Source organism: Gekko japonicus, unplaced genomic scaffold (assembly GCF_001447785.1).
Source record: "Gekko japonicus isolate JY-2015 unplaced genomic scaffold, Gekko_japonicus_V1.1 scaffold464, whole genome shotgun sequence".
Classification (NCBI taxonomy): Eukaryota; Metazoa; Chordata; class Lepidosauria; order Squamata; family Gekkonidae; genus Gekko; species Gekko japonicus.
In genome coordinates this window covers 651869-675053 of record NW_015170903.1, presented here as the reverse complement: position 1 = coordinate 675053, position 23185 = coordinate 651869, and the positions used below count along the sequence as shown (strand labels likewise).

Here is a 23185-nt window from a genome sequence, read left to right as displayed (position 1 = left end):
TAAGCTCAGTATCATTTTAGCTTTTGATACGTTACCTAACATGACAGAGGATTTTTAGAAAATTATGTATAGAAGCAAAAGCCCATTTCATCTAACAGTTCAACCTTCCTGAGAACTTAAGAAGGAAACCGCAGAATTCTGTTAACAAGGTCAGAAAAGAATAACAAAATAAACATGATTAACCCCACTGATTAAAAACAACTGCATATAAAAACAGATAATTGAATTGTGTGGAACAGGCACCTAGGAATCATGTAACCATATGAAAAGGCAATTTCCACTGAATTTCTAGAACAAGAAAGAAATTTACACTTGCAAAGAGTGATGACAGCAAGATCCAATTTCTAGCTATCATCTGGAAGACAAGATTCTCTTTGCCTTAAATCAGTAGATTATTTGGAGGGTTACAGGTCATGTTTGCACTTACTAAGAAAGGCTGCCAAGAAACCTGATTCATGTCTATAATCACGTCTCCCAGGTACTCCATAAGGAGGGGGACCCTGTCTAAAGAAACATGGCAAGAATATGATATAAGCAACAATTTCCAAATCTGATTACATTTTAATGTCATATAGCAAAATTAGTAATTTGGTGAATGTAAAAGTTTTACATTTCTCATGAAAACTATTGAATTGAATGGGCATGTGACTGGTTGTTTTTCCCATTGAAAACCAAGTGTTTTCATGTAAAGGCATGAAACTTCACATTTGTCCTACCAACTGGACTCCTCCTCCAAAGGAAGCACTTTTCATACATGGAAAATGTAATATGTGGCTGCTGTGCAGCAATGGGGCGGCGACACTGCTGATTATTCAACTGCAATGCACCTTCATGGTACAGTCACTACCACCCTAAATCTGCATTTGCCAACCTGGCCCATAGCTATGGTTGGGCTATTGGGGGCTCTGCCCCCTTCCTTAAAGGGTCAGCCCCCTTCCTTTAATGGGCCATACTTCTTAAAGGCCCCCCACTTCTTCCCAAAAGCATTTAAAGGGGTCCTTAAAATGCTTTTGAGAAGAAGCGAGAGGTGGCGTGCTCCCTGCTGATCAGCTGAAGGGCCCTTTAAAACTTGCAGGAGGGGAGGGAGAGGGACGCGTGCCACACCCACTTCATTATGGCAAATGAAATCCACCATAAAAAAATTTGCCCCACAAACCACAAATCATGGTTACGGGTATGTTGCGAACACAAATGGAGACAATCACTACTGGGAAATCTTCTGAAGATTAAACTAGTGTAATCATCAGCAAGTGGAGATGGAACTTTGATTGATGGGTGACAGGTTTAAATAGGATTTGTGTTGATTAAAATAATTAACAAATACAAACTCTAATGCAAAATGGAAGTGTAAAAATGTTACAATAGTCTCAATTAAAATACTATATTGAATATATGGTTTAAAAATAAATATATAATTTAAAAGGAAAGAGTCTAGAAATAATTAAATCTATGAGACTGTCTTCCCAGGATGGTCACTGAAGTACATATTGGAACGATTTCCAAAGTATATACTGTCATGGTATTTTTATGGCCAGGTTTATGAAAGCATGAGGTGATTTAAACCTGATACTTTGTTGTTGTTGTTGTTATAATAGTGTTCTACTTACTGCCTTTGCTGAAAGTTGGGTTTTGAACTGTTTATTCGCCATTGAGAAGAGGCCAATTTCAACTAAACTCAACCCCCCATAAAATACATTTAAAGCAAGAATTAAATTAACATTGATAGTGTAAGTTTTTTCTTCTAAGTTAGAAGCAACTGGTTCTAAGATCATTAGCATATCTTTTGCTAATTTATTCTTTATCCATCAGGCATGAGAAGAGTTCTGACACTCATCGCTGATATAATCCTTCCTCTTTTCTGTTTAGTATAAGCTTTAATTAGAGGGGATTGTCCATTAAAAATAGCTTGATAAGAAACCCACAATTTTTTTGTGAAAATGTTCAAGTCCCTCAGTTTTTTACTTCTACATTTTCTGAAATTGGCTTACATGTCTGGAAGTAAGATACTTTACAAGGAAGATCATCTGCAGGTACTAAGTTGTGACTGATTGACCAACATCTGTATCATTCAAAAGTGGAATACAAAAACACACTGGACTGGGGGGGGGGGGACGACACTCTGCAATTACATTATGGGATTCCAAGTATGATGGAGAAAATGTATACTGTGTCCTTTCAAATGTTCTGCTATAAAGAATGTTAAAAGTATTCTACAAACTCAAACATTGTAGCTAGAAATTACCAGCAACGGGAATAAATTGCATGCTAGACTAGCAAAAACCTGGCTCTACAATTATTTATTTGAATCTTTTAGAATAAAGCATTAGGCCTAATAAGTTCAGTTGATTTTATTGAAGTAACATTTTCTAATTTAATCTTTCTCTGAATAAGGGGTTTAGCAACTAAGATCCCCTTCTAGCAAATCATATAAGCACCTTATCAATGCATTCTAATGACCAAGTATTAGCCAGGTGATTGCCAACATGTAAAAATGTTAAAACTGTTTATTTCAAAGAAACATTTTCGTTTTTTCATCTAGATATTTTAACTTCCCTGAAGGCAAGCCAGGATTTAAATTGCCTATTCAGAGCACTGGATATATACTAAGGTTTCAGATTTCATTACCTAAAAGACCAGCAGTCCCCTAAATAAGTAACCTTCTGGATATGGGAAAACTGCCAGCAATGAGAGCTCCCTTCCCTAAACACTCTTCAGTGCTGTGGTGTGCCAGCAGGGGTCAAGGAATAATGTCAGGGCCCTGTTGACTTGTATATAAAAGAACAAAAAATGTCAAGCATGCCAAATCCCTTTTTCACCTAGTAGAAAAATGATCAGAGAAAAAGAGCAGATCTCTCACTTTGCAGTGACCTTCCTTTGGTCAAAAGTAGCTTAAATGATTTAGGGCCTCATCATGAGCAGCACTGAGGAGCTTAAGGAAGTAATCATTGTGCCCAAAGAACACAGAGGTGGCAAGAAATCCAGGCTGCATGACTTTTTAATGTGAAAATAAGATTTAGAAAGAGAGAATTCTGTTTTGAATCAGTTGGATCTACCTGAATTACTAAAGCTATAGTGTTCTGATAACTTTTTTTATTAGTAAAAAACTTTAGAAAGATTTCATCATACCTTTAAAATAATAAAGGTTTTCTAAGGTGATTTTCACCATTGTGATAAATGAACAAATTAATATTGAAAAGAAACAGAAATCTTTCACCTACACATACAATTTTACTTAGCGTAACTGTTTCTAGATAGTTTTGGTGAATATTTTGTATGTGTGTGCATGTGCTTGCGAGCCTGGAAGTCATGGTGACTTCTTATGACCCCTAGTGGGGCTATTATTTATTTATTTATTTATTGGATTTATATTCCACCCTCCCTGCCAAAGCAGACTCAATTTAAAACCACATAAAATCTAAGGTGCTATACATAAATTCCTATGTAACGGTGAAACATAACCCAATATTATCATAACAGGAATCAGTTAGTATAAACATAGTTGATGGAAAAGATCCCAGGGAGGGTCTGATGTCATAACAAGATGTTAAATGTGGTAAAATGCCTGGTGGAAGAGCTCCATCTTGCAGGCCCTGCAGAATTGAGGTAGATTCTGCAGGGCCCTGGTGTTCTCTGGGAGCTCATTCCACCAGCGTGGTGGTTGCCAGTATGGCCTCTTTAGGGCCAGGGAGCACTAGGAGGTTTTGTGTCCCTAAATGTAGTGCTCTCTGGGGAACATGTGGGGAAAGGCAGTCCCTCAGGTATACTGGTCTCTGACAATAAAGGGTTTTATAGCTAAGAACCATCACCTTGAAGGGGATTCGGTACACTATTTCATTGCAGGCTGGATGTGTTCTCTCAATGAGAGATCCAACAACATCCTGACTGCCACATTCTACACCAGCTGCAGCTTCCGAATTTGGGACAAGAGCAGTTCCATATAGAGAGCATTACAGTAGTTTAATCTCGAGGTGACCACTGCATGGATTACTGTTGCCAAGTTATTACATTCAAGGAAGGGAACCAGCTGCCTAATCAGCCAAAGATGGTAAAAGGCTGACTTGGCAGTGGCTGTTACCTGGGCCTCTGTAGTTAAGGAGGCATCCAAGAGCACTCCCAGACTCCTAACCTCTGGTGCTGGCACCAGTGGTGCCCCATCGAAGGTTGGGAGTGAGATCCCTAACCCCGGACAGCCACAATTTAGGCACAGAACCTCTGTAAGATGGATTCAGTTTCAATCGACTCAGTCTAAGACATTCAGCCACATATTGTAATGCCAGGTCCAGATCTTCCAGCCCAGAGTTTGACTGGCTGCCCAACAACAGATATAGCTGGTTATCATCAGCATATTGGTGACAGCCCAGTCCATAGCTCCGAGCTATCTGGGCAAGGGGGTGCATGTAGATGTTAAGTAACATCGGAAATAGAATTGCCCCTTGAGGCACTTCGCAAGGCAGCAGGTGCCTTCAAGATAATTCTTCCCCAAGTGCTACCCTTTGTCCCTGGCCCTGGAGGAAGGAGGCAAGCCATTGTAAGGCAAGCCTCTGGACTCCAGCGTTAGCAAGGCGGTGGACCAGTAACTGATGGTTGACCGTGTTGAATGCAGCCAACAAGTCTAACAGCAACAGTAACGCCATCCCACCTCGATCCAGATGTCTTCGGAGATTTCCATGAGGGCAACCAGTGCAATCTCTGTGCCATTGTCCGGACAAAAGCTGAACTGAAATGGATCTAATATGGAAGCGTCATCCAGAAAGTTCTGTAACTGACTTGCCACTGCCCTCTTAATTATCTTGCCAAAGTAGGGCAAGTTGGAAACCGGCCAGTAGCTTGCCAATTCTGCCGGATCCAAGGATGGCTTCTTTAAGACAGGGCAGACCATCACTTCCTTAAGAGACCTTGGGAATGTACCTTCAGAAAGGGACTTGTTGACTATCTCTCATATGGGACCTCGGAACTCATCATGGATAGCTTTAATCAGCCATGATGGGCACGAGTCAAGGCTGCAGCTGATGGGACATACAGTTATGAGTATTCTGTCAACTTCATCTAGACTGAGTTGATTGAACTGATCCATAACCAGACTAGAAGATGTGCATGGACCCTCGAGTTCACATACTGTCTCAACTGTGGCGTGAAGGTCACTGTGGAGCGATAGGATTTTATCTGTGAAAAAGCTCGCAAAAGCCTCACAGCCAATGTCCAAATCCCTAACGTTTGGTCTGCTCTGAGGCAGAGTAGTCAAGGACCTAATTGTTCTAAATAATGGGGCCGGGTGTGAGTTCGCATATGCAATCGTGGCCACATAATACTCTCTCTTTGCAGCCTTGATTGCCATCTCATAGATCTTCATAAATGACCTATAGGATGTTCTTGTCACTTTGTTGTGGGCATGCTGCCACTGTCTCTCTAGCCATCTTAGCCTCTGCTTCATCAGCCGCAACTCCAGGATAAACCATGGAGCTAGCCTACCACGGGGGTGCAGAGGACATCTGTGAGTGATCTCATCGATGGCCACAGAGAGTCAGCTGTGCCAGTCCTCCACAAGCTCATCCAACAAGCTGCCAGGGGGCACAGGTTCCCACAGAGCCACCTGGAGCCACATTGGGTCCATTTGGCTCTATGGGCAAACTAAAATACACTCGCAGGTTGCTATGTTGGGGTGAAACATTCACATGGGCCTTCAAGGCATAGTGGTCCTACCATGGCACCACCGTGGCAGTGATCCGATCCACCATAACTCCACCCACAAAGATCAGAACCAGCATGTGCCCTGCTTGGTGAGTGGTGGCCGTTACATATTGGGAGAGTCCCAGTGCTGCCATGGACAACACTAGGTACACAGTCATCACCATGGATGTTGAAGTCACCCAAGACTATCAACTTACGGTGCTCCAATGCCCAGACCAACACAGCCTCCATCAAGGATAGCAGGGTATTGGCCTGTGTGTTGGGCAGTTGGTACACAAGCCAAATAGCCAAACTCTCTTCAGCCTCCCATCAGGCCGGTGCACTCTATGCTGGCGTTCCTTGGCAGCGGGAGCACCCTGAATGAATAAGCCTCCCAAAGGAATAGAACCACTTCTTCCCCCCACCACCTAGTCTGTGATTGGTGAAGTACTGAAAATCCAGGAGGAGCTGATTGGGAGACAGCAACTGTCTCCCCTTCTCAAACCCATGTCTCGGTCACACACACCAGGTCAGCATCCTGCTCCTGGAGGAAGTTCCGGAGGACTCATTATTTATGAACCTGGTGTTGCACAACACCAATGTTGGAGGGGAGTCATTAGTCCTAGCCCCACTGCCAGCAATCCTTGGGATGGGATGCAGGCTAGGATGTTTCAGAGAGGTGACTTATATTACCGACCTCTGCATCCCAGCTCTGGTATTCCTTGGAGGTTGCCCTTCCAAGTACTTACCAGGGTTAGCTTCCAAGATCGGACAAGATCAGGCTTGCCTCGGCTATCCACATCAGGGCAAAGTTAATTGTTTCTAGAATTTGAGTGAAGTAACAAGGATATTTTCACAACTATTCAGAAAACATGAACAAGAAAAGCACAAACCTGAGTTTACATTTTGGTTTGGTAGTCAGGCAAGTATAGCATAGCATAGTAATAAATTGGCTTCACCATCTATATACTATTAAACAACCATGGCAATCATCTGTGGATATCTAAATTGTGGCAGATGCAGGGAACCACTTGGGCCCAGCCGCTGCAGCAGTGGACACCAGGAGCCATACAGAGCCTGGCCACAGCTACAGTGGATGCAGAGAGTTGTTTGGGGCCTGGCCACAGCAGATGCAGGGAGCCACTCAAGGCTCAGAGTAGCTCCGAGACACCCCTGCAGCAAGGAGAAATGGGATTCCTCCCATGAGTTTCACAGTCCTCCCTCGTACTGTTTATCATACTATCAATTCTGCCATGAACAGCATAAAATAAATATTTCAACAGGGGACAATATTGTTTCCAACAGATCTGGTATAAGTGTCTTAACAAAAGGGACCTATGAATGTAAAATCATATTGCCAGGCTGGATAATTAGGAATTTTTAATGTGCTTTCAAACTGTAAAATTATTGATATCTCGCCATATAGGCAATAGAACAAGATGAGAGGATTAGGACATGGTCATCAGTCTCTAAGAACTGCTGGAATTTAATTTTGCTTTATCTTGAATAAACACTGTGTTTCTTCACAGAGACATAAACAATGTCTGATCCTGCCAAAGTAAAGTACTTTAAAAGCCTACTGATTTTAATCCAGAAGAGTTATAATTAGGGTCGTGACGGGCAAAAACTGGGAAAAAACAATTCAGTTTGTGGTTTGTGGCATGCATGGTTCACAAACCACAAACCACCACATTTTTGTGCTAGACAAACTGGTTCAGTTGATGAAGTTCATGATGGGGTAGAGACACTAAACCTGCATGGGATCTCTGACGGAGTCTCCTATACCTGCCATCCAACTTTGATGAAGATTAAATTTACGGGGTTCGAGTTACGCCCCCCCCAAAGAAGGCGCACCTAGAAAAGGGTTTTTTTTCCCCTGGGGAAATGACAGGCACAGGTTCAGGAGTGTATGGAACAGCAGACTTCCCCAGAGTTTCAACAAGGCTCCCCAAAGTTACAACATGACAGCTTGACGGACATCCCAGCCCCACCAGACCAGTGGAAATCAGAGTTTAACACTTAAAGTGATTAGTGATGCCAGCCTTTACAGGCAGACATTTGACAGGACAAGGACTCTCCAAAATAACCCCACTACAGCTTGGTGGGCAGGGCACCCCAGCCTCACCAGACCACTTTTCCTTTTAAAGTAATCATCAGGTAAATGTTGTGTTATGAGGTAGATGATGTTGTTTCATGAGGTATGTGTTGGGTGAAGGAGCTCACCCCCACCTGGCAGAGGCAACCATCCTCACAGCCAAGTGCCAAGGGTGTAATCCACAGGCCACATGCCCGATCACTCAGAGAGGAGGGTGAATGGGAGGACCCACAGGGTGACAAACAGGAGGCCTGGATCTTGCCCAGGGGTAGCCCAATGGTAGCCCAGCAGCAGGAGTTTGATCTTGAGGAAGGCAAACTCATCCACCCTTGGCCAGATCCTGGCAGGAGTGTTGGGGGCTGAGAATGTCTCCCAGGTGAGGGTTCACCCAGGCAGGAGAGGAGACTCATGGCCATGCAAGAGAGGTTGGGCTAGATGGCAGCCTTGCATGACCAGTACTCCAGGGGATCAGCTTTGGCAAGGTACTCCTTCACTATCATCTCTGCTGAATCCTCTGCCATTGCATGCCTGGCATCCCTGCTGCTGCTGACCTTCCAGTTCACCACTTACAAGCAGTAGTGAGGCTTCTCCCTGGTTGGGCTCTTTGAGGCTGAGCTCCTCCTACCCCTCCCCAGCCTCTTCCACCCACTGTTCCACCTGGTCATGTCTGCTGGCCTGTAGTCTCCACACTTCTTCACAGAGCTCATGCTTCCATTGCATGAGTTCTGCATTTTGGGAAGCAGTGCTGCTTTTTATCTGGGGGTCACAAATACATGCAAGCCTGTACTCCTCTTCCTTGCAAAGAGGATGCAACATGGTGGTGATGTCCACCTGCAACCTCTCTGTCAAGGTCCTTACTCATGGGAGAACAGGTGTGGAAGAACAGTGCCTGGCCCAGCCTTCAGATCAGCGGTATGACTTGCCCCAGGCTGGCCATATGGGCACAGAGAATGTTGGTGGTGTCTGGGAAGTGTTTGAGGACATGCACTATTTGGAAGAGGGTCAGCCAATCACTGGAGCTGATGCTGAGTTCCTCTTTCCCATGTAGGATAGTCATAGAAGAGATGACATCCTGCACCATGCCCTTCTGCTCCACCAAACACACAGTCATGGTGTAGGTGTAACTTCAGTGTGTGGGTGAGCCCAGGATGAGCTGGTGTTCAGACTCATCCCCCTCCCCCTGCCTCTCATGCAGCAGATGGGCAGACTTTATGCTGCATAAGAAGCAGATGGCCAGGAACTGGCAGGTCTCCAGCAATGCCTGAATCTTAAGGGTGGCAGCATCCCAGGTGGCCTTGACAGTGCTTCCCAGACCCAGAGCAGCCTTCACCGCCAAGTGAGGCATGTGCACCAGGCTAACAATGCCCTTGATGCAAACAGCCTTCACCATTGCCAGCATGTTGGCATTGGCATCCATGACCATGTAGCCATGGTTGATGTTGCCACTGCCCACACGCTCCCTTAGGCTGATATGCACCAATCCCCTTCACATGGAGCAGAACCACTTTCTAGCCCAGTGGCAGGACTGTCTCCTCCTGGGGCCTGGGCCATGCCTCAACAGTCCAGACAGACAGGCCCTCTGGTTGCCACCACTGGGCCTTGAGGGAGAGGTAGCTGTGCTGTCGGTTGTTCCAGAAGTCTACCATAAAGTGCATGGTTTTGCCTTACACTCTGGAGAGCTCACCCTTGACCATTGCCACAGCAAAGTGGTGCATGACAGGCAAGATTGTCAACTCATGGTCCTCCGGGAGGTTATGGATTACCAGGGGGCCAGGTGTTACAGCAACCAGTGAAAGGCTATGTCCTCCATGAGGGAGAAGGGAGCAGCAATCATCTAACCAACAAGTCAAGTGACTGCTCCCTGGGCCCTTCATGTAGCCTTTCTGGATGGCAATGTCAGCATCCCCATAGGAATGAGCTCTTAGAGGATGGCCTCCCTTGATGTCCCACCCGCCACGGCACCCTGAATGTGGGGAGCCTTTCTTGGAGGGTCCTTCTGCTCTCCCTCTGCCTCTCCCTGCTGAAAGGGAGTGGGTCTCTTCTTTCTCCCACTGGCCACCACTCCTTCCTCTAGTGGCAACATACTGGAGCGCACCCTTTGCAGGTGCCTGCAGAGGATGGAGGAGGACAAGTGGTAGGGATTTGCACCCCTCCAGATGTGGGCATGGCAAACTTGGCACTCTGCCAAATAGGGGTCACTGGGGAGGGTACAGAAATGTTTCCAAAGTGTGGGCTGGAAATGATGCCCCAGGACTGGAGAAGGTAGGAGGAGAACAGCTGCTTTATGGCACTGGACTGGGAGGGGCCACAGAGGGGTGTACTGGAAGCAGGAGCAGCAACAGGGAGTTGTGTGGAAGGGGAGGATGCTCCCCTCTTCTGAATCACTACTGTCAGAGACTTCTCCAAAGGGTGTTAGCAACCACTGGTCTTTGGGCAGTGCTAACAACTCATTTGTCCTCTATGGAGAGCCCCAGGAACAGATCAGGGGAAGGAGGCTCCAAGACCTCTGGTGATGCTCTGCTACGGCCAGGCTCCTGTGGGCTGGCAGGATAGGTTTGGTGCCTGGGGATGGGGGCCTGTAGTACATGGTGGGTGGGAAATATCTTTCCCCCACTAGGAGCACCCTTTGCACCCACTTTCACCCTTATGGCAAAGAGGGGTTGGTTCACAATCAGGAAGGGTGGAAGGGTATAAAAAGTGGGTCCTCAGCTTAGGAGCCCACTAGCTAAATCCCTCTGCTCAGCGTGAGCAGAGAGACAGGGTGGCTCAGAGTCCTGAATCCACCTAACACTCCCAAAGGCCAACAGGGGAGAGGAATCACAATCAAAATGTGGGTTCCTCGGCTGAGGAACTCACTAGCTAACCCCTCTGCTCAGTGTGAGCAGAGAGATGATTGGCTCAGAGCCCTGAGTCCACCTAAGACCCCCCAAACCGCAGCAAGTGAGAGGAATCATAATCAAAATGTGGGTCTTCAGCCAAGGAACCCACTAGCTAAAACCCACTACTCAGCCTGAGCACAGAGATAGGTGGCTTTGAGCCCTGAGTCCACCTAACACCAAAACCCCAGCAGGGGAGAGGAGTTCCCAATCACGGGGAGATGTCCTGTGGTAGTTTGCTTTTAAGAAGTTCCCTGCCTCTGTGTAGCTGCAAACAGATGAGAGAAAAGAGACTGCAGAGCTGATCTGAGAGTATATATAGCATTATGATCCCATAGAGCAGAATGATAACTCTGTTATTGGCAGCCAGCAGTGCTAGTTAAGCTTTGGAAGGCTTTCATTGGTGTTTCCAACGCTGGAGAATTCTGCCCTCCCCCGGTTGGAGTTTAGTAAACAGTTTAATTGAGTGAGCATAGACTATCTGAAAAATGTCTCCATTCGCGAACCCCCACAAACTTCAACAAAAAGTTCGTGAAATGTTTGTGCCAGGTGCCTTTCCATGAACATGGCTTTGCAAACCATGAACTGGCCAAAATGCATAACAAACTTTAGTTTGTGAGCCAGTTCATGTCCATCCCTACTTATAGTGTCAACCAATTGAAATTAATGGGGAAGATCTCTGTATAGGACTGCACTTTTAAATACATATTTCACTTTTCCATCAGTAGGGAAAATGCTTAATTTTGGTTGCATCATGACCAAACTATTGAATAATGGTAATGACAGGGATGGTATACATCTGGAACTGAATCTATTCAACAGCAATATAAGTTCCTTTCAGGGATGGTATATATCTGGAACTGAATCTATTCAACAGCAATAAAAGTTCCTTTGCCTGTCACTTTGTTCATATTACAACATACTCCTACTGTATATTTAATTTATAATTTGGTATACTTATATTTAAAAATACTGATTAAAACCCCCCAAGATTGTGTATTCATATATTCTACTGACAATTAATGCGTTTACACACAAACATTTGGTGCAGATGTAGGACAGACATAAAAATGGTAAAATTTAAATAAATTAATCTGACAAGGTTTTATTTCAAAGATTATGAAAGCAGTTTTTTTAAGACTGGTGATTTGTATGATTACTCCCAAATAAGTACAATGAATTTTGGTAGAACTTATAGAAGGATAACTGCTCACAATTGCATCCTAAGTATGGAATTTGGTTGTGTACAAAATTAAATGCTAGATTTCACTTGGATTAAATCTCCTTGTGTCAGTTGTTATGAAACCCAAAAAATGGTTCTTGAGCAGATTCTGGTTGATCACAAGCAGTGAAATAAAGAGATGAAAGAGCAGAGCTGCTGCATTCTCTTCTCCTCTTCCACTCTATGTGAATAAATGCACTTTTTTCCTTTGGAGGTTTGAAATGAGCAAAATATTCACTTTGAGTTTTAGAAGGTTCCCCCTCTTGGCAGAGAATAAGTGGGAGGGGGAGTCAGTTCAACTGCTTTCCAGACTTACCTCAGCCAACCTTCATACAAATGCTAATAGGTCTAGACAATGGGATGGTCAAGCTACTCCCCCCCTCAAAATCAGGGAACAGAGATTTGGAGGAATTAAATACTAGAGAGACTTCAGGAAGGAAGAAACTGGATATTTCTATAAACACCCTCTTTGACCCAGCCTGACCTGGTCAGTAGGTGGGGAAAAGAGAGGTGATAAAACTCAGGGGAGCAAGGAGGCAGGTCTCTTTGGTGCATGCAGAGCTCTTTACTGAGGTCTGGAGGAGGCAGCCATTTAACCATGTGCTGTCCTGGAGAGCTGGAGGAAGCTTCAAGATTGTGGAAACTCTGCAGAGACCTATAACTCCATAAACTAAGGAGCCTGTCCTATGTTTTTAACATCTGATAGGGCATGTATAGAGAGAGGGACAGAGGAACTGCACTTTACCCATTTCTTTTAAATCTCTTGCTCAATCTGGTGCTGTGCTAAAAGTATGCTTGTGAACATTTTCTTTTTAATAAATACTTTATAACTTTTGATGCTGATAGTGGTTTTCTGTGCCACACAGACCTCCACCACCTTGGACATGCTATTTTAAAAGGGGTGCCAGGGAGTTGGCAAATGGCTATTCCTCCAAGGGCACACAAAGCAGTAAACTGTCCCCGTGGTGACCAGACACTGGGCATTAGGAGACACAGAGGCAAGGCCTCGGAATGTGGAAGGGAAGCTGGGAGTCCTGACCTTCCCAGTGGCCAATTCCTACAAAGATCAGGTGGCGGCAGCGGGTTACTGCAGAGACAGAAAAGCCTTTCCCAGGCCCCGGTCACACGGGCCAGATAACGCAAGGGGGAGGCAGGGCTATTTGCGCCATCGCAATTAGAGCAGCCAGAACGCGATCCCATGCATTGGCGGCTCGCCACAGTTCCTTCCCACCGTGCCTGCGTGTCAATGAGAGGACGGAGGGAGAAGCCGCGCGCCGGCACGATCACATCGAGGGAGTCCGGAGACAGCCCGTGGCAAACCATTTGCTACTACCTTCGAGGAGGTAGTTTTTTATTGTGCATTTTCGGCGGTACGCCATGGGTTGGCCACAGGTGCACTCCACTTGCCAGATGTTGTGGTGTGATCGTGCCCGGAAAATCCCCCATTCAATCATGGCCCTCCCGTGGCAAATTCAGTGTGTGAATGGGGCCCCAGTGTTGCAAACCCTGGGAGGGCAGGGTGAAACAGGGCCTGCACACCAGAGCAGGCTCTGCCAGACTCTACGATATCAATTATTCTTAGGGATTCAGCTTACTAACTACACTATGTGTTACTATACCTAGTATAGTATACAGCTTACTAACTACACTATGTGTTACTATATCTAGTAGCATGTACCCAACCACGCAGTCCAAAAAATTAAGGACACTTAAGTCCTTAGAAGAGGGGATGGTGAGTTCCACTGATTTCCCCATCATACTGCAGACGTCCTAACATGAAGTTTTTTTATACTGAATCAGATCATTGGTGCATCAACAACAGTATTGTCTATTCTGACTGGTAGCAGCTCTCCAGGGTCTCAGACAGAGGTCTTTCTACCTGATCTTTTATACTGGAGATGCAAGGATTGAACCTGGGCCATGCAGATGCTCTACCACTAAGCCATGTCCCCTCTCCTCTTTGTCCCCTAAGCTTTGTCCACTCACCCCCAAGAACAAAAGTTCAGGAGAGGGAGGAAGTGGAAAGTCATAATCCATTAAGTCCACTCACAACTGAATAAATGCACTGTTACAAATGCACTGATTGTGTCCTGTGTTGCTGCACTTTTAGGCCTCAAGATGTACAGTAAGTTTAGACGTGAGCCCCTTGTCCAAAATTTGGTAACCACTGTTTTATGTGTTACTCTGTTTGACTGGCTTTCTACTGGCAAGCTAAGTACTCCTTTCATTAGGAGTATACAACAAGACCAAACATACAATACACACACAAAAGATCTACTCATACAACTATACCTACTGTACAGTTGTGTCCTGCTGCACAGTTTGATAGTTTTAAAACCTTGTTAAAAACTATGGCTAATTCATTATTAAAACTTCTAACAAAGCTACAAATTTGATAGATAAAGATAAATGCAACACAATGAAAACCACTAAATGCAGCAATGACAAAACACATGATCATTCAAAAACATAGAAACATATTGTGTATCACAAAATACTCCAGTACACATTGATGTTTTCTTATGGATACTGTATCTGATAGAAGACCCACTAGCAATTTCACACATGTGCAACATTCTCTGACTACAACATAAAAGCAGCATATTCTGTGGAACTAAAGACAAATTAGCAGTTTGGAAGAGGACAAATGACCCATAACTGCTTATATGAAAACAGAATCCCCCCCCCCAAAAAAAAACCCAAATCACTAATCAAATCCAGTACAATCAATCTCTGCATAGTTTGAAATCTGTTATCAGTCCACTCAAATGTTTCAGAGTTTCTCCTAGCAAAATCTTTGGCTGATGATTTTACAGTTCTCAAATCATAAAGTTGTGTTAATCCTAAGGTTTCTTCTTGGTACTAAATACTATAATAAAAGCTAACGTTTGGCTGAATTTCTAAGATATCTGAGTTTATTTTAATGTAATTTAATGTTGTATGCTGACCACTATGTGTTCATAACGGTTTCAGATCAGAATAATGCTTTTTATTATTATCTGACACAACATGGCAAGTTATTTAAAGCAGAGACCGTTCAAAATGGCCATTTAAAATAGTGTGGGTTACAGAGAACATCCCTTTCAAAATGCTAAGTGAGGGAGGAAAGGTGGACATTTCAAAAACGAGAAAGAAACTGTGGGAGGGAGTACTTAAATGCTCATAAAATTTGTTTCCTCTTCTAGAAAGCATTTTCAGGAAGGTGAATTCATTAGCATACCATTTTATAATATTAGTGTCATCAACAGGTTTAAAACTGCACAACATGCAAGAGATGCTTATGTAGGACAGTGAGGGTAGATATTTGACTATTTCCCAACACAGAGATAATGCATGGCACAACTTCTGGCTGTTATTTTGGTTATGTGCTGACCACAGCACACAAATACAGGATTCCAAAAACAGTATGATTTGGAAATATAAGTTCCATACATCCAAAATACTTCTGAATTATACAATAAACTTAAAGAAGCATTCAATACACAAAATGTAGCTTATTATAATAATGTCTTCTTCAAACAAAAAGAATGCAAACCAGGGCTCTCTTTGTAGAAAAAGCCCAGCAGGAACTCTTAACATAATAGGCCACAACCAACAGCAGGAACTCATTAGGATATTGGGCCACACACCTGACAGCACAACTCATTAGCACATTAGGCCACACTCCCATGTTACCAAAAGTGTGGTTATCCAGCCACACCCACCTTTTGCTTGTTATTCTGTTTACCTTGTTTGTTGTCAAAACCCAGGGCTTTTTTATAGCAGGAACCCCTTTGCATGTTAGGCCACACACCCCTAATGTAGCCAATCCTAATGAGTTCCTGCTGTTGGGTGTGGCCTATTATGCTAATGAGTTCCTGCTGGGCGTGGCCAACTTGGGAGCCAGCCGGAACTCCGTTCCTGTGCGTTCCTGCCCAAAAATAGCCCTGATGCAAACTATAACTAGGCTGATTCACACCTACATGATATACGTCCAGTTGCACCTTAAAGATTAATCAGATTTCCAGGGTATATAAGCTTTTGAGAGTCAAAGCTCCATTTGCCAGATATATGATGAAGGGAGTTTTGTCACTCCAAATCATATATCCTGGAAATCTTGTAGATCTTTAATCTTGCTCTTCTATGGCAGACCAACACAGCTACCACACTGAAACTATGACACATGAATGTGACTCAATGGGCCTCTTCAAGTTATACTTTATCCCCAGAATTTTACTCGGCATATGCAACAAACAAATAAACAACAACAAAAAGCTAAACCTTTGCTGTCATGCACTCACTTCTCTGAAGCACTCATTATGCTGATACAGTACCAAAAGGAACTGTGAGAGGAGGGTTGCCAACTGCAGGTTAGGAAATTCCTGGAGACTTGGGGGTGGAGCGTGGGGAAGACAGGGTTTTGGGGGAGGGAACCTTAGCAGGATATAATTCTATAAAGTCCGCCTTAAAAAAAATCCATTTTATGTAAAAGGATTGATCTCTGTAGTCTGGAGAGCATCTGTAATTCCAGCAGATCTCCAGGCCCCACCTGAAGTTTGGCAACTATGCACAAGAGTTCCATTGAATGTAAGATAGCCCTGCCCTAGTAAGATGAAACCCAGTCTGCATATTTTCTCTCACAGGGTGAGGGATATCCACAAACAAAAGCAGACTTCTTGGTCCCCATGATAGCCTCCTACTCAGATGAAAGGGAGGAGGAGTGCAAGGCCACTCTGATTCTTGCCATAAGAAAAAAATCCTGGGGGCGGGGGCAGGAACATTGCCTGAACAGGTCTCGGTATTTGAATATTGGTTAGTACCAAGCTTGTAGCAAGACTGCTTTTTTTATTCCTAACTTGAATTTTAACGTTTTTCTTTACCTCCAAAGAAAGGCGCTCTTCTTCCTGCTTATTTTAACTGCCATTTCTGCACTTCCTCTAGCACTGCTATATTGTTCTAGATGTGGAACAACTAGAACTGTATCATGCATATTATATTACTGTAAACTGGAAAAAGTTGGACAGTTATTTAATGAGTTTGTGAAAACATTTCTTAAATCTCTTTTGAATTCCTAAATATATGATTTCCTTTTATCATACACAAGGCTGGCTGATGTTTTCAGCAATTTTCTCCTCTTGAGATCTTGTTTCCTGGGTAGTCACAACCATTGTGAAGCCCTGCCAGCTAATGTTCTGGTAGGCATCATGTGGCCTTACATTCTGTTGTCCAGTTAACCTTATTGGAACCCTTCAATATTTGTGCACTGGAATGGATCCTCCTGCTATCCTACCACTCCACTAAGCAAAGTCCATTTATTTATTGAAATGGAAATACAATCTAAGGAGACTTCCTTCAACTTAAGTGGCTCTTCCACTGGAGAAACAGTCATACTTAAGTTGAAGGAAGGCTCCTTAGGCTGGAGAGAGTTCTTGGAGGATGGTTGGATCCACCCCAATGTAAGTCTCATTAAGTAGTACTGAAAAGTATAATGGAGCTGTATCTTTCTAGGCTTGCCAGCCCTTAGGGCGGGGGTGGGGATCCCCCACTTTTACAAGCTCCAGCCAGCTGGCCATCAAGGGAAAACTCACCCCCCAAAAGACTTCCCGCCTCAATGTTGTCGACATGATGACATCTCTTCTGGAAGATGTCATCATTTCGGTGACGTCAGGGGCAACACTCTACTTTTTAGGCAAAACTCTATGGTTCATAGCCATTTTTACCACAGAGTTTTGCCCAAAAAGCAGAGCATTGCCCCGACGTCACCAATGCAATGATGTCACTTCTGGAAATGATGTCATAATGTCGACAGTGTCCCTGCCCACCACAGGAACAACCCCCAAATCCCCCCTCCAGCAGCAGGTAAGACCTGGCAACCAATGCTCCCTCTAAGCTGTGGAGTCTTATGAGCTACTGGCATTAAAGTAGTGAGCAAGCAATTTGGCTACTGCATAAATTAGTTTGCTCTGGAGGCATCTTTCCCGAGCTAAGACAAGAATGTGTGAGCTGGAGGCTAAAAAACTGTAAGCTAGCTCCCATTAACTCAGCTTAGAGGGAACTATGCTGGCAATCCTACTTCTTTCCTTTGTGAACACTAACTGTATATTTCTACCCATTTCTTCTACAATTTAACAAAATATGAACCTATATAATTTTTTCTCCTTTTGTACCATGCCTGATAAATTTATTTATGATTGTAGTGACTCTAAAGCCTTTCACCCATCTACCCCAATACTTAATAGTCTTCATCAAAGAGCAACTTTGTGTGTGTGTGTGTGTGTGTATAATTTTGAATGTGTCACAACCTTACCATTTGCCACAGAAATAAGAACATCTCTTACAAAAAGGAGAAAGTAGTATCCACAAAATATTATGGAATTCTGGCATAAATTTTAGCACACATAAGAAAAGTGTATAGTCAACTTCACTGTGAACAGAGAGATAAACGAGAAAAGTAAAGTTGAAAGAGTCTATGCCAAAAGAACAGAAGCACTGGTAAAAAAAAATCCTTAAAAAGTAAACATAGGAAAACAGGAAGATGCAAATGCAAAGAGTGAGCAAGCCCAAATATCTTTTAATAGATGAGCAGGCCAGCATCACTGTATATGCCCATTTCTCTGACACATTTGTTATCATTTCTACTTTATTGTGCACTATATAATAAGGATTCTCATACCCCTACCATAATAAGGCTTCCTTATTTAATGCTAACTGTCAAAGCTCCCTATGTGTGACTAAAGATTAGTCATTTAGGTTAATATAGTTAAAATAGGTTCTATCCCATAAGTAGACAGTAAACACATCAATGGAATAATAAGGAATTGAAAAGAGTGAACAGGTGTTGGAGGGTTTGGGGGAAGACCCCCTAAGACATCAGCAACCTGGCATCAGTGAAGCAACAACAGCATTACTTCTTCAGTGACACAGTTCCAACCACAGTATACAATGGCTTCATCATATAGCCTCCAGTGTATTGCACTAATAATGGTGGGCTGAAAGTTTTTGGTTAATTTGTAGACACAGAGTGCTGAAATATCAAGGTCAATTGAATTAAAGGAGAGTCACCATATTCAGGATCACAGTTGTGTTGCCAGCTCCAGGTTGGGGAGTTCCTGGAGGTTTGGGAGTGGAGTCTAGGGAGGGGAGGGTCCTCAACCAGATATAATGCCATAGAGTCCACCCTCCAAAGCAGCCATTTTTTCCAAGGGGACAGTCTCTGTCATCTAGGGATTAGATGTAATTCTGGGAGATCTCCAGGTCCCCACCTGTAGGCTGGCAACCCTAACTTTGTGTCCAGCCTAAAGGGCTATAGAAGCTTTTGAGTACAGAGAGACATCCTGCATGCCCAGGCATCCCTGGTCACTTCAAAGAAGAGACAAATACACATGTGACTAATGTCATAGGCAAATGGGAGCTCTATCGAAGTGCTAGAGGCCTCATATGTACACATATTCATTCAACTGGGTGCCTGCCTCTTGGTGCAGTGCAAACAGCCTATAGAAGATTCCAGGAAGGAGCTCCTTCCAGAAAAAGCCATTTGTTTATATATTTGGCTTTGTATGGAAAGTAATATTTCTTGTCCAAGTCTTCCAGGACTAATTTGGAGGAAAATATATATATATTTAAAAGAATGTCAATTAAATCAATAGGAATTTAAGAGAAAAAGAACTGGGAAAGGACAGTGGATTTTTAAAAAAAATCTACTATTTTGTAACTGCTGTTAACAAGTACCCAGACCCTAGAAACACAGTTAAACTTGGTTTCATTGTCCATTATTTGGTTTTCCTGATCTGCTGTTTTTGAAATACTTTATGAAGTAAGGCTGTTCTAGAGGAAGGATTTTATGTACCTTCCCTAAAATTCTTGTGTGCATAATCTGAATACTTACTTCCTTGTATTGCTAATTCAAATCTTTTGATGACAGTTCAGCCTTCATTATTATTACCATTATTATTAAAGAACACAAAAGATTGGGTGAGATATCAGCCTCTGACACCCGGCTCAAATCCTCCAGTTTACTGTTACAAAATGCACATACCCACTCTATTGAATGTTTGGGTGATACAGCCTACATGCTAGAAGCTTTGCAGCATGGCTATGTGTGGGGCAATGCAATTCATTATGCAAGCCCTTTGTAAGACTGGTTTTTCCTCTACTTGCTGCAGATCAGAAAATAAGAATAAGACATTAAGAAAGAATTTGTGACTTTTGACAATTATTCTTGAAGCAAAAAGGTAACAATTGCCAAAAAAATCACAAAAGGTTGACATGTTACCTGGCTATGACAAAGAGCACACAACTGACACCCAAGTAAGCCAGCAGAATATACATCCAGATATCAGGGGACAGAGGATTCAGGAAGGAGAAGACGCCCGGGTTTGTACCATTGGGCTTGCGGTACAAAATACTTATTCCAAGAGTCATAAAGGGCTTCGAAAAGTCGATGACCGTCTCTCGAACATACGTTATAGCCAATGGTGCAACTGCAAGGTCAGCTTTCTGTTTGCAAGGGAGAAAAAAGACAGAGAGAGAGAGAGAGAGAGAGAGAGAGAGAGAGAGAGAGAGACCATAAGTCAAAAGCAGCAGGCAGAAGCAGGCAATCAAATTAAACAAAACACAGACTTTACACTTGGAGAAACCTGTCTCTATACCAATTAAGCTGGAATTTAAAGCTATGCTGCTTCTCGTTCTCTAGTAAAGCAGTAGATTTATACTGCTTTTCTTCCACCAAGAGCTTATAATATGGCTCCATTTACAGATACATGGAGGAAAACAGAAAATAAAATTGCTATTTGTAAAATTCGTTTAAAATAATATTTCATGTAGAATTCCCATTTGGTGTAAGGGTCTCTTTAAAAACCAGGTAAAATTTAATGGATGTTAAGCATGAAAGCTTAGTTTCCATTTTATTAAATGTGTCCTGATCAACATGATGGGAGAATGGAGCTCATATTTTAAGCACTCTGGCCATACTCAATACAGGGAACAATGCAATTAGCTCTCTGTGGAGCAGTGGGCCTTTTGACTTTTTTCACGATGAAATACACTGGAAACACAGAGAGGTTTCAAAAGCAGCTTGAAAAGCAGAGTGAGAAACCACTATTACTCCCCCCCCCCCACCACCACCACAATGAAAAAGAAAACCCCACTGGGAATGTACAGGCTCTTTTGTACTCCTGAAGCAACTCTCTGGATCACAGTTTTGAGATCTGATTTTCAACTTCAATTTATATGAGGCACTTAGGATAGAAAGTTGAAACTTCCTTGCTGAAATGAACATCAAGTGAAATTCTACACATCCCAGTTAAGCATCCTCCCTCCCACACACACTCAGCACTTGAAGAAAAAGGTTTTGACATTGACTTCATGACTCTACCGCACATTGTGGATTAAACACAACCACTATCTTAAATCTATATATATAAAAGAAAGTCCCTTCACCGTAAAATCAACGCCCAGGCCAAACCGCTGGACCTAGAGACATCAAATTCGGGGACAGCACTCCTACCATGGCATAGATGCTCACTAGGAAGGGATTTTTAGAAATTTGACCCCTAAGTGGGTCAAAAGGGGTAAAATGTGCTCCCCCCATTGATTCCTATGCGGCTGCCAGGCTGCTGCTTCCTTGTACTCCTCACTCTCTGATTGGGAGTCAGCCCACGAGCCGGAGGAAAGAAATGAGTGAAGCCCTTCAAAAACTTCTTCGTTTCCGAATGAGAAAAAACAGAATAGCCATCCACCACAGGATGATTGGTGGGAATGGGAGCTAAGTCAGGTGTAGGAGAGGAGGTGGGATGTTTACAGCTGCCGGGGAGGTTTGCTCAGCAAGATTGCCTTAGCCCTGCTGCTGGCCCAGCCTCCCTGATGCCTTTAAACATAATCCTTCAACACCACACAGGCGGGTGTCTGTCAAGTGTAGGAGCAGGAACAGGGTACTTTAATCCATCAGGGATGCTGCTGCAGCAGGATCACCTTAGCAATGCTGCTGGTCCAGCCTCTCTGATGGCTTTCAACACACTCCCCCCACCTCCTACACCTAACAGGCGGTTGTCTGTCAGGTGGAGCAGCAGTTGCAGGGTGCTTAAAGCCATGAGGGAGCCCACCCCAGCAGTCTACAGACAGGTCCTTCAGTAGAGAGAAAAAAGTATATATGTCTCACTTTATTTTTTACACTACAATCTTCTCCATTAGAATTCCCACAAGAAAGGTTACATTTCAAACTTTACATCATCAGTATTATAACTGGATTTATGGAAGTTAAATACTGCTGTGAAGCACTGGTATCAGGCTAGTAAAAAATAAAAAATTGTAAGTTGGGGAGCCAAAAGGTATCTGAGATGGAGGTTAATGACTGAGGTTTTTTCTCTCCCTGATCAGCCCTTAATAAACAATAATCGCTGTCTGAGCAGGCCAGTTTCTTCATAACCCTATGTTTTAATTTCCCCCCTCCCTTTGATGTACAACTGCCCTAAGTCTACAAGAGAATTCTCAGTATCTATAAAGCCACTTAAAAAAATGTAAACTCATATTATTTCTGCATACCTGATGAGCCCCCTGACAATGCAAGAAACCAAAGCAAAGCAAAACATGAATCCATAATTTGTGTTCAGAAGGTGGAAGTTAGGGAAGGGGAAAAACAGGTTGCTTACCTGTAACTGATGATCTTCAAATGGTCATCTGTGCATTCACACCTCTGGGATATAGTGCGCCTGCGCTGACCTCGATCGGTTTCTCTTGAAAGCGAATGGGAGTTTTGCACATGCTCCCCAGTCACGTGCCGGCCCCACAGCGCATGACCAAGAGAGGGGCACGACAATTCTGCCAGTTCCTTCTGACTGCTGCCATCTGTCTCAGAGTAAAAAAAAGGAGAGGACCAAAAGCAGAGGGGAAGCAGGGCGGGTGGTGTGAATGCACAGATGAGCACTCGAAGATCATCAGTTACAGGTAAGCAACCTGTTTATCTTCTTCGTGGTCTCTGTGCATCACACCTCTGGGAGATTAGCAAGCAAAAAACAGGCCTACCTGGAGGAGGGAGCTGAAGGTCCTAGACTTGCGCCACCTGCAACACTGCCCGTCCCACCATGGAACGTTGATGAAGACACACATCCAGGGCGTAATGCTTCACGAACGTGTGGGGGGTAGCCCAGGTTGCTGCTTGACGGATGTCAGTGAGCAACGAACCTCTCAGGAAGGTTGTGGACGTGGCTACTGCCCAAGTGGAATGCGCTCGGAGCGGGCCCAGAAGTGGCCATTTGGCCAGTAAGTAGCACAACTTGATGGTTTCCACAATCCACTTTAATAGACGTTGTGAAGAAAGTTTCTTCCCCTGCACAGGTGTGCTATAGGAGA

General features: G+C 43.7%; 1 protein-coding gene across 2 annotated transcripts in view; it reads right to left on the bottom strand.

The window, feature by feature from the left end:
• GRIK2 (glutamate receptor, ionotropic, kainate 2) overlaps window positions 1–23185 on the bottom strand; it is a 918110-nt gene that overhangs the window by 290238 nt on the left and 604687 nt on the right. For both annotated transcript variants that reach the window (XM_015418620.1, XM_015418619.1), the window contains exon 11: window positions 20112–20335. In XM_015418620.1, the coding sequence (XP_015274106.1) occupies window positions 20112–20335 (224 nt within the window). The remainder of the gene's footprint in view (window positions 1–20111; window positions 20336–23185) is intronic.